The sequence below is a fragment of the Trichosurus vulpecula genome, chromosome 6, assembly GCF_011100635.1.
Source record: "Trichosurus vulpecula isolate mTriVul1 chromosome 6, mTriVul1.pri, whole genome shotgun sequence".
Taxonomy (NCBI): domain Eukaryota; kingdom Metazoa; phylum Chordata; class Mammalia; order Diprotodontia; family Phalangeridae; genus Trichosurus; species Trichosurus vulpecula.
In genome coordinates this window covers 234,108,597-234,127,840 of record NC_050578.1, presented here as the reverse complement: position 1 = coordinate 234,127,840, position 19,244 = coordinate 234,108,597, and the positions used below count along the sequence as shown (strand labels likewise).

Sequence of the window (19,244 nt, the reverse complement as noted above, 5' to 3'; positions counted from 1 at the left end):
TTAGGGTCTGACCCCTAGGAGGCCCTGTGATCCCCGCAGATTAAGGGATGGCTACCACTTGGTCTTCCTCTGGGAGTCCTGTGGTCTGTACAGCCTTCCCTAGGGATTATCACAGGGTTCTTCCTCAGGACTTTGGCCCTGCCTAGGAAGTCCAATGATCCCCAAAACCACATTTCTCACAATAGTCTTAAGTTTGCAAAAGCTTTCCTTGCAACAACCCTGTTATCTAGGTCATACCAGTATGATTCTCATGCTATAGATAAAACATCATTGTGTAGTGTTGAGAATTCAGGACATGGAGTCTAGGAAACCTAGGTTTAAATTATTGACTAACATTATAGCTGGGTGAACCTGGACTAGTCACTTACATTGCTAGGCAACTTTTTAAGACCACAGGTTCTGAGATTAAGAACTAAAGGAGAATGTGGAAGTTAATTGCTTCATCTTACAGAGGAAAGTTATCTTCAGTGAGTTTCCCAGAGCCCCAGAAGTAGTCATTTGCATTTGTATTCACACATAGTTTCTTGGACCTCCCTCAGATCAAGCATTCTTTCCACTCCACCATAGCCAATGTTATTATCCACGTTTCACCTGAGGCTCTAAAATGTGAAGTAATTTGCCCACTTACACCTAGCTAATAAGTCTAAGGAAAGATTTGAACTCAAGTGTCCTGACTCTACGGCCAGTGATCTTTCCATCCATAGTAGCATGCTGCCTATTATATAAGATACAATGAATTGAATAAATCACAGGCTTATAGATTTAGAACTGAAAGGGATGTTAGAGGGTATCCAATCTAGCTCCCTCCTTTTACAGTTGAGGAAACTGAAGTTTAGGGAAGTTAAGTGACTTGCCCTAGTTGGAGTAGGTAGAAGGCTTCAGACGTGCGACTGAACTTCGATCCTCTGACTCAGGCAGTGGTTTTTCCGTAGTACTGCCCCGACTCTGTTATAGTTGGTTATGCTGTAACTTTTTCATTAAGTATGGTAGCAAAACAGGCCACCTAGACTGACATGATCAGGGTAAAAAGAAAAAATCCTTGGAGGAAAGGTGCTTACCAATACAGGATTCTCCGGAAAGTGAATAGGTTCCATTGTCATGGAAACCGCTTCTGCACTCACAGTGGTACCACCCTGGCAGGTTAACACAGCGGGAATGGTTGTGGCACTCAATGATTCCCTCTGTACATTCATCAATATCTGCCTCAGAGAAAAAAACAAGCCAGCCAGGGAATTAATTTCCTTTGACACTAACATTTCAACTGATGCTTAAAAAAAAAAAAATCTCACATCAAATTATCAATTGAAATGATTAAGGTGAAAGACATAGGTACAATAGATTCCCACTTACATAGAATCCAAATAAATGGCAGAAAAAAATTTTAAATCTCTGTACAAAGATAATTAATGTTCATAAGTCTCAGTTCAAATTTTTTTTTTTTGCCTCCCAAAAGCCGCCTTTGGAGCCCTGCTGCTCCCATACCTCCCAGAAATGCTTTCTCCCTCCTGATTTAATTGTACTTTGTACTCTATTGCCTTTATAATCTAACCTGGGCGGTTTTGGGGTTTGTTTTTAGCTCAATTTGGTTTATTTTTTCTCAGAGTTAATAATGAAAAGTAGATTTGAGCTGGCCTGGAAGTCAAGAATATCTAGGTTCAGTCCCTGCTTCTTGATGTATATTTGTTTTGTGCCCCTGGACAAGACACTTAACTCTTGCTCCAGGGACTTCCAGAGGTCATCTAGTTCTTTCCTTTCATTTTATGGTTGGGGAAACTGAGGACCAGAAAGGTTAAGACTATATGACATAGAGAAGCTTTTGGTCTGCGTTGGTTGCTTCAGAGGGAGTTTCCTCATATCCTATACATGAATGATTTCACAGATACAGCCATTATGCTTTTTAAAAAAATGTGTGTATGTTTTATTTCCCCCGCTGGATCTTAACCACACATTGATGAATAGAGATTGTATGTTATTCATCTCGTATCTCTTAGTGTTCTGTATATAATGGGCATGCAGAAAATGAATGAGTTAATGATAATAATAATAGAATCTACAAGACAAGTTATTTATGAATCATAAAAATAACTTGTATTAAAAGCACTTTTAGTGTAAGAATATATGGTATAGAAGCCCCCTTGTACTAATATAGATCAACAACTCAAAGATGACTTCTAGTTGTAGAGAGTTCCTGCAGCCCTCAGAATTTATCTTGTATAAAGTCACATAGTTAATTTGTGTCCAGATGGGATTTGAACCTAGATCTTCCTGACTACAAGGCTAGCCTTCTCTAAGCTATACCATGCATCTTTTAAGTTTATATGTAATAATAGTAGCTGGCATTCATAAAGCACTCTAAGATTTTCCAAGGAGTTTATCTGTATTATCTCATCTGATCCTAACAGGTGTGGGTGATCTTATTAACCTTGTTTTATAGATAAGCAACCTGAGGTAAACAAGATTATGCAGCTAGTAAGTCTCTAAGACTGGATTTAAACCAAGGTCTTCCTGACCCCAAATCCAGCACTCCTTCCATATCTATGCTTAAATGCATTTTGATTCATTGATATTAGTAATCCATGAATGGATTAATCCAAAGAGTTGAATATCTAGAAAATTCTATTCCTTAGACATTCTAAAGGAATGAACCCATAGCATACATGAGTTTCAATCCTGAAATTTCCATTTAATTATCATAAGTAGTTCTGTGACTTTCTATACACACATGTATGTATAGGTATGCATGTATATAATATGTATATATGTATGTCAAATAGAAATATAATTTTATTTATATGTAACTATATGTAATATTTAATTTCATACGTGTGTGTATGTGTGTGGGTGGTCTAGACAACATGGAATGGTCATTCACCTGCTTCTGAATAGAAGTATGTTCGAATTCTCTCAACAAAATAAGATATCTGTTCTTGAAAATCCCTAAAGAAGATACTCTCAGATCTTCATTTAGTAAAACAATGCTCAGAACCAGTTATTCCTTTGCAATCCAAAGAGTTAAAAATCTAAACAAAGACAATTGGAAGCCACAAATGGTAAGCCTTGGCTAAAATTGTCCAGAGACTTGTGTCCCTTAATCTATTTCCATCACTAATCATGTCTATTTGGACATATCGTTTTGCTTCTTTACATGGCTTTTTCCTTATCTTAATAATTCCCTTATCCTATTATTCCTAAATAATTGGGTTGCACCAAATTCTTGTTGGGGTTTCTTCTATCTCTGAGACTTTATTCTGATCTAGGAACGTATGGTCTCTGAACCCTTTACGCTTCAAAATTCAGTGCTCTCTGTTTTTAACTTTTTATGTTCTGAGATCCCTTCAAATTTTGGCAGTCTGTGGTTTGGAAGGTAGGAAATGCTCCATAGAAGTTGTCTGGGAGCTGGGGAGCAAGAATGGGTACCTTGCCTCAACACAATCTTCATTCTCTCTATTTTTATTCCTAAATGGACTAGGCAATAGAAGGGATCATTAAGTGCTTATGTGGCATAAGGCAGCAATAGAGTTTAGTCTATTGGGACAAAAAAAGAAGACACAAGCAAACTTAATATTTTCCACATCTACATATACACTGAGAAAAACACAGGGGCAAAGAGGAGCACCTTTGCCACTATCTGAATGAGAAAAGCAGTTTAGCCTTACAGTGACACTCTCTATATTTGGCACTTTGAGTAGGAGCTTTTAAACTGCTTGATCATCCCACTCAGCATCTAGAACGACCTTGGCTGATTCTTCCTTGGCACCTGGCTCTTGTTTGGCTCCTTAGGCTCATGTTTATTTGTGAGCACAATAATTAAAAGTCGGCAAATTAATTTTGTGGGTAATCTTGTGATTAAGAAGGTGCTATATTCTTCATGATATTAATTTAAAAAAGATTGCTATTTCTGTTGGCCCTATGGACCTGAGTAAACAACAAGTGCCATCAAAACAAAGGAAATGCCTGAAGTTTACAGCAGCACTCAAGGTTCACTTCAGAATTATAACAGAGCTCCTTTTCCTCAGCTAGGACAGGTGCTTTTGTCCTTTGGGATTCATCCCAAGCCATCGGCAGTTTTACAGGAAAGGAGGAAGAAGGAGGAGTGGAAAGAGCAGTGATTGGAGCAATAGGACCTGGTTCCAATCTGGTGTCTGATGCAACTCCCTGTGTGGTCCTGGACAAGGCACCCTCTCTGGGCCTCAGTTTACTCATCCTTAAAATGAGGAGGGTGTTGCCTTAAGTGGCCTCTGGGGCCCTTCCAACTCTACAGTTCTCATCCCATGACTGACTGTAATAGCTGCCTCTGCTTCAGGATGCCATAGAATTGAGCTTCCTAAAACAAAGACTCTACCCTGGATTACATTGATTTACCTAAAGTTAGAGTTAGAAAAAGGATCTTAAAAACATAATATTTGAGCTGGGAAAAGAAATAAAACCAGACCAAAGAACATTAGAGCTAGAAGTAAACTTAGAGTTCTAATCTAAACTGTGGCCTAGACAGAGGAAGTAAATAGTCCAAATTCCCATGGTTTGTTGCCAAACCAGGACTGGAAACTTGGTCTCTTAGTCCTCCCCTCAGTGCTCACTCCACTAGAGGTCACTCTTCCTGGCAAAATATCCCAAAGTTTCCCCTTAGAAAAGAGTTGTCACTTTTTCCCCCCTTCTGTTATATCTTTTGCATTGTCATTTAAGCTTCTGTTTAAATAAAGCAATGAAACAACTTCAAACCTAGAAACAAAATCCCAGTGTGCTTAAGTTGAACCATTAGTCTCAGAGGATAGATAACATCAGTGTTTCTTTCAATCTTTATTTATTATTTGCCTCCTAAAGCAGTCAATGGTTATTGCTTTAAACACCGCTTCCCCCATCATGCCTTCCTTTCCTTAGAGTTTTTAAAGAAGTCAATTTCCACATCAAAATGACACTAATTGTAGCTGCCTTCACAAGGCCATTTCAAACTGCTACTCATGCTCTTCCATTCATTAAAGCAAATGGAATTTGTAACTGTGATTTTTTTTCCCACGTGTCATGTCTGATGGAACAAACTTAATTTGCCTTTGAAAGTGTGTGAGTTTGCTACTATAAGCCAGTTTGGGGGAAGGGGGAAAGGGGGGATACGATCCAGTAGCTTCTTTTTGTTTCTCAGAAACCTTGGTTTCTCATTGTCTACACCATAAAATCCAGACTCCAAACTAAACTCAGTGTTCACATTGGTGAGAGGACCTGTTTTTTGGCCTCTTTACATTCTGTAGTATTAGTCTTTTCTTGCTCTTCTGCCCTTCTTGCAACCTATTCTCCAGCCAACTCAGGTTACTCATTCTTTCCTTGAGAAGACCATTGTTTTTCTATCACTTTGCCTTGGCTCATGCTCCACTTCCTCCTGCTCCTTTCTCACAAGATGTCAAGATCGTATGTTCCCTTTATCCAGATGCCATGCTACGTTTTTTCAGTGAAACCATTATGAAAACAGCATCCTAGACTTGACTGTCTGTTGTACTTCTACAGCTAGACACTACAACGTGCTTTTGCCACACTGAGAGACTTTGGGAAAGTGCCTTTCCTCCGGAAAATTTTGTTATCTCTGTACCGAATATTGGACAGCATGAATTCAAATTCCTGTGATCAAATCCTATTGTTACTTTTCTCCTAAATGTTCCAACTAACTCTTTTCTGTATCTTCACTTGTCATCCAACTTGTCATCCATACTCTCAGTTGTCTTTGTAGCCTGCTTAAATAAAAAGTTTCACCCAGCTCAGAAGCCATGTTGCATACTGCACCCTCTAGTGTGTCAACAGTTGGATAATTCCCTAAGACTATACCCTTCTAAATGGCACGGACCTTATCTTTTTTTGTGTGACACAATATTCACTTTTCCACACTGTCTTGAATGTAGTAGCTGTTCAATACAGATGACTGTTGCAATGGTCAATTCATTGTCGAATTGAATTAGATATAAAGATTTACTTCTTTTACCTGATCTCCGTCCACATTGAATTTTACCTGACTTTTAACTTTACAGAAATCAATAGACTTTCCAAGGTATTCTTCAAGCTGAATCCTTTTGCAGAGAAGCCCATGGGGAAGAATCATAACCAGCTGACATGCTTATTTTCAAAATACCATTATTGTTTGGTAGTAAACATCAAGCTTTCATTCAATAATTTTTTTGAAGACAAGTCAAGAGGCTCTACTTGTAGGAGGAAAAATGGGAAAATTGTACAATCAACTCTTTCAAAGAAAATGAAAACTGGAAGGGAAATTAATGACTTTCTATTCCAAACTCCTTATTTAACTAAGAAAAACCCCCTGAAGACTAAAGAGACAGTCATAACCAGAACTCATTTCTCTTCACTGTTAAGCCAGTGTGCTCCCCCTCCCACATTATAGTTTTCAGTGAAACTACTTTAATCACATCAACACATCAAGGACATGTGATCAGAAGTCTCTTCATATACACAGATTATAGCATGCCTGTAATTTAGAATTTTAGTCACTTGAAGTTCATATAGATTAAGGGGCATGCTCAAAGTCACAACTAATAAGTGTCAGAGGTAGGATTTGAACCCATATCAACCTGACTCCAGGTTCAACAAGATGTCCACTATAGCACACTGCTTCGCATTCAATTCAGAAAATAACTGAATTGAATCACAATGGCATTAAAGACTGTCTCTGGGTAAAATCATAGTATGTCAGAAGAGAAATATTTCATTCTAAAGACACAAGGACAGCTTACTTAGTTTCTCAATGTAGGGCAGAGAGCTAGTCTCTGTGGAGGAGGAAGAAGAGGAGGAGGAAGTAGATGATAATTTAGACAAGGCATTTGAGCAGATCTGATTTTTTTTCCCCTCTATTTTTACAAACCTAAGATTTAGATTCTATCTGCAATGGTATGCAGACAATAATATCTTCATGATTTTGCAAACTGGTAAAAACTCAAGAAAAATCTTTATGGGTTTTGCAACAATCCCCATTGTAATAGTATCAGCAGTGTCATAGTTTGAATCTGAGTTATAAATTCTCTGAGAGACATTTTGAGTTCTTCAAACAAATGCCTTCACATTCATTCTGGGAAGTCAGATTAGCAGGAGACAATGTTGTGTACACAATAAGGAAGGCCTTTCTCATTACTTAATATTTGTTCAATGCCAAGAATGCACGACATGTTGGAAAAAAGCCAGGGATGTTGAAAAGGCTAATGAAAGCCCTGGAACCCTGCAGACACTGAGGCAAAAGATGGGCCACGTCCTAATCAGGACTTAGTCTCACAAAGCTACCTTCTAATCAGCCACCTGACAATATGGGATGTGATTCCAGTAAGACACTTAACATCTTTCCTGTAAGACATTCTGTCTCTGGTATATATTTTGAATATTTATTTTGTAATATATGAGAGAGAGAAAGAGAGAGAGAGAGAGAGAATGAATTTGAAAGCAAAGTAGCAGGTAGATCAGGAAAGGCTTCCCCCAGAAGATGACACAGGAGCTTAGTTTTAAAGGAAGCTCAGTTTACAGAAGTGAAGGGTCAGTGAATGCCTGTCAGAGAGACTCGTCTGTGCAAAGACTGAGAAGTGGGAGATGGGATGCTGACTTTATGGAATAAGCAGCAGGTCAGTTTGACTGGAGAGCAGAATTCCATCTGAAGTGGGTGAATGGCAATGATGTTGGAAAGGTAGCTGAGCCCACTCTAAAGGACTTGTAAATGCCCAGCCAAGGCTTTTGTATTTTATAGTGTGGGCAGTTGGGAGCCATTGAAATGTTTTGAGCAGAGCAGTGACGTGGTCTGCCCCCAGTGTGAAATATTCAAAAGAATTGATCAGATCTTTGTAGAGAAAAGTTGTTCTTGTTCATGGCTTGAGGTATGATTCTAGGAAATGCCTTTTAAAAATGTTCCAGAGTTTCTGTGGCTCCTCTCTTTCTCAGGTTTGGCCACATAAGTTGTGGTGCATTTGTTAAACGATGAGTTATATTATGCATGGTGACGTCAGACCTCATATCTTAACTCTGCTGGCCTGGAGGAAAGCATCATCCCATCCAAAACAAAGCTCTGTGTAGTGCCATTTCCAGAGTTACCGAGGGCTAGGCAATAGCCTTGGTTTCACCTTATTCCCATATTTAATTTTAATTGGCCCAGAGTTGTCCATGGGCTTAAGAAGCCCCCATCACGGCAGTTTTGAAGCAGATTTTATATACATACATATGTATATATGTGTATACACACACAGTGGTTCCTTTGTAAAGGGAATGGACACAGGCTGGTTTTGAATTAGATCTTGAAGAATGCCGATCCTGTCCTTTGTGGACAGGTCCCTATTTTTTTCCTTGAAGCATCCCCATATGCTACATTATTCATCCAGGAGGTATTTGTGAAGACATGAAAAATAGGATAATTTGCTTCCATATAAAAAAGAGATTTCATACCCCAGTGAAAAATGGAGAATTTAAGCATGTCAGTCCTTTAAAATGCTTCCCCATATTTCTGTCACTGTGAGATAACATCCAGAGAAAACTTACTTTGATGTTGGGTAATAGCGGACGATCCAGGGTCTTAATGAGACAGAAAACTTTCTAGAGACAAAAGCTCTTGTTCATCAAGTTCAGAGTATTGCAGTTCACCTTTTAAAAAGAACCAGAAAGGTGATTTCCTTTTGCTTTTTGGCAAGTTGGAAGAAACAAGAAAAAAAATCAAATAATTTCTTAAAGAGATAGAATCAAGCTGATCTCAAACATTTGTTTGGTGTGCCTGGATGGAGCCAGAGATGTGGCCTGAGTCTCTTTTTGCAAATAGCTAGGTTAAGAGGATGCTCCTCCTAAAAGATCTATATAGCAGGCAGAAAAGGTGAATGAATGAGTCACTCTTAGAGTGGGCTGCCACCATGAAGTTCTGAGCCAAGACCAATGAATGAATAGAAACAAAAAGACAGGATCTCTACCTCTGTCAGGGAATTCCTACATAGATCCTAAATCACAAATCACATATCTAGAGCCAAAAGGGACTAACTTATGGATTTTACAGATGACAAAAACAGAGACCCAAGGTCAAGGTCAGGTAGCAAATATTAGAGGTGGAGTTTGAACCCAAGTCCTCTGACTCTTGAGATAGTATGTACGGTCGTACAGTACGGTATGTACAACTGTCCTCAGAAATGGATGATAATTAGAAAATCTTAGACCTAAATGGGAATTCATTGGCATGTGGTCCAACACTTAACTAAAGCATAAATCCCCTCCAAAGGATTTTATAGGATTGCAACTTCCTACTGTTCTCTTACTGTGGCTTTATTCTCTGACTACCTCCACCCTGACAATAGTCATCGCTTGCTGCATGCTCTCCCCTGGCTCAGAGAGGTGAGCATTGGACCTTGTCTTGCCAGGGCCCAGGCTACCATTCACGTTCCTACTGTGTCCTTGATGCACACTCATGGTTATCGTCACCAACCCATACATACTTTCCAGCTCCCCTCGTGTGTTAGCTTTCTTCCGTTAGAATTCATATCCTCCTTGAGAGTAGGGACTATGATACTTTCGCATATCAGTACCTCCAGGGCTTAGTACAATGCCAGGCACATAAGTGCTTACTAAATCCTCTATATCTGTGTCTCTATCCACCCAGCTTCTGTATAAATTATTCCTGATGGGCAAGTCACTAAATTCCCTGATACTGCAAGAAAGCAGACTACTGAAAGGTGGGAAGCCTCGGGTATCATATGACATTAGATGAGGAAGAGATAATGTGTTTCAATTTATTTCATTCTTTACTCCTTTATGGAAGAATAACAAAATTCTTTGATAATTTGGGATGAAAATGGAAGCTCTACCTATGACTAATTACTTTTTAAATTTTTTTCTTTGTTTCCCTAGCTCATGGAATCATTCCTTGCCCATGGTAGATATTTAATTATTTAAAAATTGAATTAAAAGGTAAGAATGTTCAGATGCTTCATGTTTTGATGGCATAACTCTGTCAGTCTATCTGGCTCTTACTGATTGTTGGTAACTGTGTAGTTGCAGTTTTCAGAACATATGGAGGGTGTTTTTGGTTTGGTTGGTTTGGTACTTGGCCTTCCTAGGCTTCAATTTCCTCATTTCTAAAATTAGCTGGACGAGGTGACCTATGAGTTAGTTATCTTCTTGTTCTAAATCTGTGATCCTGTGATCTATGATTCAATCTGGAAGAGGATTAGTGTGGTAATAGGTCTTTACTGAATCAGAATAGGCTTCCTGGGGAAAGTGATGTTTAGAATGATATGACAACACCCTCAGCATAATATCTCCATCTGTTCACCCTGTTCCTCATTCTCATGCCAACCTGAAGAGTTTTCTTGGACCATTCTAGAACTGGGTAATGTTTATGAAGACTTCTGTTTCTCTCTTTGCCAGAGGCAGAAAATCGAGTACACTGTGATTTGCCACATTCCATTCCCTGCCCCGTACATACCTCCTTCATTCAGGCTACTCCCATGATAATGAAACAAATTTAAATAGCCATTTCTTGCTCTTGGGCATTAGTTATGGAGACCACTTTTGGTGTAACAGCTTTAAAATCAGTCATGGTGTCCTTAAATGGGTCGCTTCTTATCGGTAAAGAAAGGATCTCCATAGTTCTTTCTGTGTAATAACATGCAAGTTTGGGGTGTGCTCCATTTCATAAAGGGATGTGTTTGGGAAGAGGATGAAAGAGAGGGTTGATGGGGGTCATGAAGCTGCTGTAAGTAGCAGTAAAGATGGTGTTGTGCTAGTTGGTGGTGCTAATGACTGTGATGGGGTAGTAACTATGACAATGCTCATGTGCCTCAAGTGGTAGTCAGAAACAGACAGAATAAATGACCACTATAGAAATTTAACCTGAGGGTTTGATTCCATTTGGTGAAGTTCTCCTGAGTTCTTCCCTCAACACACAACACATACACAGCCTGTCTTACATGTTTCACACCTCTGTTCTCATCTCTTCCTATTTTACCTCCCCATCCTTTTTCTTTCTAGATTTTACCAAAGACTGAAAATAGCTCATAAACTTGAGAGTTTGGTAGCCAGATACTTTTATAGTACATCTGATTTCCACAAGAAAGCTCAGCTCTAATTTGGAACTGCACCCAAAGGGCTATAAAACTGTGCATACCCTTTGATCCAGCAATAGCACTACTAGGTCTGTAACCTAAAGACATAAAAAAGGAAAAGGACCTTTTTTTGCACATACACACACACATATCAGCTCTCTTTGTAATGGCAAAGAATTTAAAATGGAACAGATGTCCATCAATTGAGGAGTGACTGAATAAGTTGTGATATATGAATGTAATGGAATGCTGTTGTGCTACAGTAAATGATGAACAGTCAGATTTCAGAAAAACCTGGAAAGACTTACATGAACTGATGCTGAGTGAAGGGAGCAGAACCAGGAGAACACTGTACACAGTAACAGCCATATTGTACAATGTTCAGCTGTGAATGACTTAGCTAATATCAGCAATAACAGTGATCCAAGACAATTGCAAAGCATGATGAAAAATTCTGTCCCCCTCCAGAGAAAGAACTGATGGATTCTGAATGCAGATCAGAGCATACAGTTTTTCACTTTCTTTATTGTTGTTTTTTTCTTTGGGTTTGTGTCTTCTTTTACAACATGGCTAATATGGGAATATGCTTTGCACAGTGTCGCATGTGTAGTCTATACCAAATTGCTTACTATCTCAGGGATCAGGGAGATACAGGAGGGTGAGAGAAAATTTGGAGCTCGAAATTTTAAAAAATTAATGCTAAAAGTTGTCTCTATATGTAATTGGGGAAAAAATTAAATATAATTATATAATTAAAAAAAGAAGCTAAGCTATCTTAAAAACTGCCATTATTCAATAAATCTGTGATCCCAACAGTCAAGCCTGTCAATAGCACAAGTTGTAAGCCATCATTATCTTTTCATTTTTAAAATGTGTCCTCAAAATAGTAAATATTTACATTGATATCCAAGCACTTGTGAAACAAAGTACTATCCATCCAGGGCTTGCATTCAGTAAAATTAAAAAGTTGAAAACTTTTGTAATTAGAACCTTCCAGTGTCCCCTTTCTTTGCCCTGACTCCTCTCTCTTCACTCTTAAATGTTATAACTTGGTTGTTTCCAAGTAGAAAGCTCTTACAGCCTTCTGTTTAAGTATTTAGTATTTACAAATGGATAAGCTGAATAATTCTCTACTGATAGGACAGAATTTATACTGATTAAAACAGAACATTCCTTTCCAATGTACTTACTCTCAAGACAATCTGGCTTTGTTACTGTGAAGTCTCTGCCTGCTCTTCTATTTGCTGTAAAACAGTTTTGTATAGGGTATTCCTAAAGTCTGGACATACAGGAAATGTGGAGTTATTGCATCGAGTTCACGTGAATCTTGCAAAGCGCATCGACCTTTGCATCACAAGAGAAGGAAATATTGAAGATGTTATTTATTAATATTCCAATTAAATAAAATGTTGTTGAAAATTCATTCATTTCATTTCTTGAAAATATGCATTTTTGCCTATGTGTCCAGACTTTAGAGCACTCTGTATAACCAATAATGTCTTTTATTCTGCTTTATTCTAATGATCAAGTATTCTTTTCCAACTTACAGGCTCCTGCAACCATCCCCCTGATTCATCACCTGGTAGAGAGTCATTTTGGCAATTGAGTCTCTGCACTTAGCTAAACTGGTCGTGGACAAAAGGTACATAGCCTGATGCCAGGACTGTTGTTCATCCTTCATGCCTGAAGAGGACCAGTGACATCACAGCGTTGGGGTCCAGGTACAGTGTGTTTGACCACGGCTGATCAGTCCAGTATGAGCTTGGTCAGGCACAAATAGTATATTTGAGTATTTGGGATGGAGATGTCTCTAGACTTGTGCATCTCACATTGCAGGCATGCCGTGCTGAGAAGTCCTGTGCTAGCATCTCCCCTGTCTTATAATTGATAAATTCAAAGTTCTTTAGAGAGACCTTGAGGTTGTCCTTGTATTGCTTTTTCTCTGAGTTCTGTGTGAGTGTTTGCCTCATGTGAGTTCTCCATAAAACAGTCTTTTAAGTAAATGTACATTTGGCATTTGGGTTATGTGGCCAGCCCATCGGAATTGGTCTCTTTGCAGTTGAATTTGAATGTTTGGCAGTTCAGCTGAGAAAGGACCTTATTGTCTGGTACCTTATCTTGCCCTGTCATCTTCAATATCTTCCTAAGACAATTCAAATAGAAGCAGTTTGATTTTCTGGCATGTTGCTGGTAGACTGTCCAGGTTTCACAGGCATATAAGAATGAGGTCAGCACAACAGTTCTGTAGACCTCAGTTTGGTGGGCAGTCTAATAGCTCTTCTCTCCCACACTTTGTTTTGGAGCCTCTCAAATGCTGATACCAGAATGATGCTCGAAGTCAGTAAAGGGTAGGAGGCACCTGACCTTGAGTCCTGTTGGCTTTTTGGCTGACTTTTGAGAGCACAAGGGCATGGAAACAGTCTAAATGGACCTCAGAGGTTGCATAGGCTAGGCCAGGCTGCTCCTGAAGAATTCCTTCTAGTTCACAACCTTAATAAGTCCTCATGCAGCCTTTGCTTGAAGGCTACAATTCAAAGGAGAAACCTTTGCCTCCTGAGGCAGCCCATTTCACAACTGGATAATTTTAATTTCAAAGAGAATGTACCTTATATATCAAGCCCAAAGCTGCCTCTCTTCCTGGTTCTGTCCTCTGGGACAAGTTGAATGAATCTCTTGAGCAACATGGCAGCCCTTAGAAATCTTGAGGAGTTTCATGTCCATCTTCTCAGTTTTCTCTTAGTATTTTTTGCCTTTGTATCCCAGTGCCTGAGACACAGACATTTTTAATAAGTATTTGTTGATAGACTGAGGCTCTGGGCCACAATGCCCAGTTCATTCAGCTCTTTGTCTCCCCAGATCTCTTCCTGTGGTTGAGCTCTGGCCTCTTACCGCTACTCCTAAAACACAGCACCCAGAACTATAAACAGTGTTACAGATCATCTTCATGCCATGATGAAGCCGAAGAGAAAATCAAGGTGAAGACTTCACTGGATGAGAAAGCATGGAGACTTCAGAGGAGTGGACAGATTACTGAGAGCCATTAGAGCATTAAAAATACTTTAATCTCATTTCCATGATGAACAAAATGGTCTCAAATGGGCCCAGTGACTAAACATCTTGGGTGTTAGTTTGCTTTCCAGAAGCATCAATTTTGCATACTAAAGATTCCCTTTTCATGTTTTCAGTAATACAGCAAGATCCAGTGAATGGGCAGATGAGAATAATTTTTTTCCAATGGCCATGAAGGTAGTTGAAGCAGGTGCTGTGGAGTGCTTAGAGCTTGGTCAGACATCGGAGATGCCAAGGCCATCCACTGCATCCTGGGCCATTGCCGGTCATCCTGACTTTTGTCTTACTACTGGACTTATATTACTCTGGAAATGAGAACGAGGCTGATGACTTTGTGTAACTCTGCCTCACTTAAATCCAGTTCACTTGAGTCAGGATGTCCCCCTGTGATGTAACTGGTCCTCTTTGAAAATAAAGAACAAACAACAATACAACAAAAACACAACAATAGTGGCGACAATCCCATAACATCTTTGTATTCAGAGAAGATAGGAGGACACACCTTGTCACCAACACTGGCATAGCCCATCAGTTACATGTCACAATGGCAGAGGGATCATTTTATATTCCACACATAAACACACACACACATCTCCATTTTGATTTGCTGACACACATGAACCTCTTTTAACATACTATACAAAGTTTCTCTGGTCGATCAAAAAGAGAGAGTGTGCAGTGGGTACTTTTTCCTCATGACTCAAGCATTATTTCCTGCGCATTAATTTCTCCTGTGGTGTCAGATATAATTCTCTGACAAAAATAGAGCTGCAGGGTACAGAGTTACAAAATGGAACAAAACATAACAGCAGGACTGGGCTGACTGGTGTTGGTGAACACGTCGTCCACAAAAGCATCAGCTGGGGCCTGCCTGTGGCCACAGATACCAGATGATGGTGTGCAGCCTTGCTGTATGTGATTCTATTCAAGTCATGACCAGCTTCATTCAGTTGGACAAAAGTAGCCAGGTGTGGCAGGTAGACCTATAAATCCTGGCACTGAGGAGGCAAAGGCTCCTCAAGATTCTGAGGTCTAGTAAGACTAAATCCAGTAATGTGTTTGTACTGTCTGGCACCAACATGGTGAGACCCTGGGCTGAGGGGCCACTGGGCTGCCCAAAAAAGAGAGAATAGAGGTTAGATTTTGCATGCCCGATCAGAAGGAGGATTTGGCTTTGAGTAACCATTGTACTTCTAGTCTGATTGAAGGAGAACCGCTGTCCCCCAAAACAACAATCAAAAAGTGAACAGAAATATACTTTGCTATTTACTTAATGTCAAAGTAACCAGAAGGGCTTTTGTCAGTTATTTCTGAGGATGAATTCTGTATTTATGTGCCACCCTCACCAGCCCCATCAAAGAAATGGTATTGACAACTGTTATTTCTTTTTTAAAATGAAAAGATGCTATTTCTTTTTTAAATGAAAATGAATTAATAGTATCCCTCAATACTTCAAATATTTGTGACTTCATCAGTTTGATTTCATCGTATTCGACAGAGCCAGAGAAATGCTGTGACTGAAACATTCATCACCTTTTAGGGAACATAGTGAGAAGCCCCTCTTAGGTGAGTTAGGGATTCTTGGACAGCAACTGTCTAGGTCATCACTGATTGGGCCCATACTTAAAGCCCTGGTAGGGCCTGCCAGAGCTGGCACCATCTAAAAACATGACAGTAACAACAGCAATAATCCCAGAGAACTTTGGTGGAAAGAATCACCATTAATGTTACACATTAGTGCTAATGAAAACAATATCAAGTATTTGTACCTTTAGGCCCTCCATCCACACTGTGTTCTCTAGCATTTGTGTGTGTTTAGCTATTTTCCAGTGATTAGTCTCCCTGCGAATTCACTCTTTTCAGTCCTTTTAGGAGCCCTGAAGCCTTACCGTGTAGGATGCTACCGACTCTCATTCATGGGACCAGCATCTAGGTGCAGTTTTATACATGGACACTACATATGCCTTAGTAGATGTGAAGGCTCCTAACCACATGGTATCTCTTCTGTTTCTTTGTTATCTTGGCCGAACTGATGACGGGGAGAGGAGATGTTGCGTACTTTGTTTAAATGAGATACATAGATATATTGAATGTCATCACTGTGTCTTTCTATCCCCATCTATCAGGCCTTCCCTTCAGTTTATCATGGGCATTATTATATACCACTATGGGTAGTATACCTTCCAGGGGCCAACCCATGGCCAATGTGTTGTTGCTCGTCTGTTCAAGGTTCCTTGCTCTATTTCCTCATTAAGGTCCACTCCCTTTGCCCTACCCCCAGGTAGCCCATAGTCCATTCTTTTCTTGGTTCCATTTTTCCTCATCAAAATAACTCTGTCACGGGTGATATTGCTCTCTGCTAGCTAATTGTAGAATGTAAAAGATGGAATAGATCTTAGTGATCTTAGTCTAGCTGTCTCATTTTACTTAGAAGGAAATTAAGGCTTAGAGAGGAGAAATTATTTGCCCAAGGTCACCCAGCTAATTAATGGCAGATGCAATCATATTGTATTACATACATCTGAGTTATATTAAAAAGCAAATTGTATTTGCTTTATGCTTTGATAATACTGATTTCACTGGGTGTGGAGTCAGTTGACTGATTCAAATCACAGCACCACTACATCTGATTATGTGTAATAATTTATCCAAATCAATAAGACTTTATTAAGTTCATGTTACGTGCCAGGCCCTGTGCTAGAGATAGACAAAAAGGAATCAATGTGTGCCCTGCAGGAGCTTATGTTCTGTTAGAGGGTAAGAACATTGACATGAATGGGAAATAGAGATTGCATCTGGAATTTCATTGATGTAAGGTACTCCCAGTGAGGAACTTCCTTTACCAGTGGATGTCAGCAAACTCTCTGCACTTTCATCTTCTCAAGTTCTCTAGAGCAGTGGTGTCAAACCAGAATAGAAAGGGGCTGTGTGGGGCAGCGAGACCACCCGAGTACCCCAGTAATTCACAGAGGCTTCTCAGGTAGAGACAGAAAAGGAATTAATTTTATTTTACAAATCTCATGATATTTGGGCATCACCTCCACTAGGACAGACTAGTGGAAGGAGGCAAATTATGACAGGCAAGAGACCAATTTATATCCTAACACAAAAAGATTCCTGCCCACCACTATCCCTCCTCTCCATTGGCTGGGGGGGCGGGCTTATAATCTAAGTGTGAAAAGCTAGACAAAGAACCAAGAAATCAAACAGCCAATCCAAATCACATCTCCTTATTTAGCAACCTGGTGCTGATGTGGCAATAACTTGGCTAAGATAAAGAGGAGGAATGAGGGAGGGGAGGGAGAGTCTGCCTGGATTTGGTAATAACTCTGTGCTAGCATGGAGAGAGAGAGAGAGAGAGAGAGAGACAGACGAGACAGACAGACAGACAGAGACACTTATTTCCCCAGGCCCCAAATTCCTGAGAGTTGGGTAATCACATTCCTACAGGGTTAAATCCCAAGGTCTGTTCCATCCTGTCACTGCCCCTGTTTATTCCAGAAGTAATTCTTATATTTTCTCTCTGTGTGAACTCTTCACAAGAATTATCTCCCACTCAAGGCCCACTAAGCCATACGTGAGGGTCCCTGCAGGACAGACGTTGACTTAGAAAATGACAAATACGTACTGTCTGTGTTCTATTATGCTTTTTGTTAAACATTTCCCAGTTACATTTTAATCATGTTCAAGGTTTTAGGAGTGTTGCATTCACCTGCCATAACCTGATTGTCATCCTTGGCCTGGAGCACCGATGGCATAAATAACTTTACTAGCATTACATGTCACAAGCAAGATTTGAACCCAGGCAATCCTGGTCCTAGGGACAGCTCTCTCTCCACTATAGTGCAATGCCTCATATTCACACAAGTAAATACAAAACACACAAAAAATACAAAGTAATTTAGGATAAACGGGTACTGACAGCTAAGTTAATAAGAAAGATGTTTGTAGAACCCTGAGATTACATATAAAGAGGGTCCAAGAGATTTCCAAGAGGTGAAAGTGAAGAGGGAGAGTATTTCAGGCACGAGAAAGAGCCTATATGAAGGCTTGGAGAGAGGAAGCAGAATGTTGTGTACAGGGCATAGCAAGTAGACCAGTTTGGAAAATAAAGGAAGAAGAAGAAAATTCTCCAAACAAAGGTGACTTCAGTGATAAGAGCGGAGTTAAAATTAGGAGCCACAGGGTGCCTCAGAGGAGACCTCAGCTGGCTAAGGACTGGTGGCAAGGCTGTAACCCCACACAAGGGAGGAGCCAAAACCCCACTGAAAGCCTAGCTTGCCACAACAAAAAAACAGGCTTTCCATAATACACAGGTATGCTCCAAAACAGGATACCACCTCCACTCAGTGTCCTGCCAAGGCAAGGACTGTTCCTTCCAGTCTTTCAGAAAAACTCAACAGAAAGAAATTCACTCACAGTAACAAAAGAAACATCATGAATTCTCCAAATATATAATTAGAAGGTTTGGCATCTTTTGTTTTTGGTCTGGACCTATGATTTAAAAGGTAAGGAAAATTTAACCTACCAATGCAGGACTGAAAACTCTCTATAGTGTAGATGTCTAGAAGGTTTAACAGACCATGGAGAGGATAAGTGAATTGTCCAGGGTCACACGGCCAATTTGTATTAGAGGTAGAAAGATATTCCAAGTAGAAATAGGATCTTTCAGACTCTAAATCTAACTCCGTTATATCAACCTGCTTTAATAGTCTCAATGATAGCTCCCTAATTTATTGGTTATTGTAAATTGCAGGGTGTTGGACCTGGAGTCAGGAAGACCTGAATTCAAATCTGGTCTCAGACACAAATAGCTGTATGCCCCTGAACAAGTTACAACCTCTGTTTTGCTTTAGTTTTTATCAGTAAAATGGGGATGATGATAGCATCCACTTCCTAGGGCTTTTGTGCAGATAAAAAAGAGATAATATTTGTAAAACACTTTGACAACCTTAAAATAGTAAGATAAATGCTTGAGAGCTATCATTATAGAAGGCCACACCCATCTTAGAATCTCTGCATAGTCTGAGTATTTGTTAGTGGAGACAATAACAACCACTAGAGTCCAGAAAGCAGGAGGAATAAGGAAGTGATCTCTTTCCTGAAGGGCAGTAGGATAAATTTTGG

At 39.7% G+C, this 19,244-nt stretch overlaps 1 protein-coding gene across 1 annotated transcript in view; it reads right to left on the bottom strand.

Annotated features, from left to right (window-relative positions):
* Nucleotides 1-4,059, bottom strand: part of LOC118854937 (protein kinase C-binding protein NELL1-like) — a 59,711-nt gene extending 55,652 nt beyond the window's left edge. Inside the window, exons 1-2 of the mRNA XM_036765116.1 lie at nt 3,966-4,059; nt 1,059-1,199 (exon numbers count right to left, since the gene is read on the bottom strand). Of these exons, the coding sequence (XP_036621011.1) occupies nt 1,059-1,199; nt 3,966-4,059 (235 nt within the window). The remainder of the gene's footprint in view (nt 1-1,058; nt 1,200-3,965) is intronic.
* Nucleotides 4,060-19,244: the final 15,185 nt, after the last annotated feature.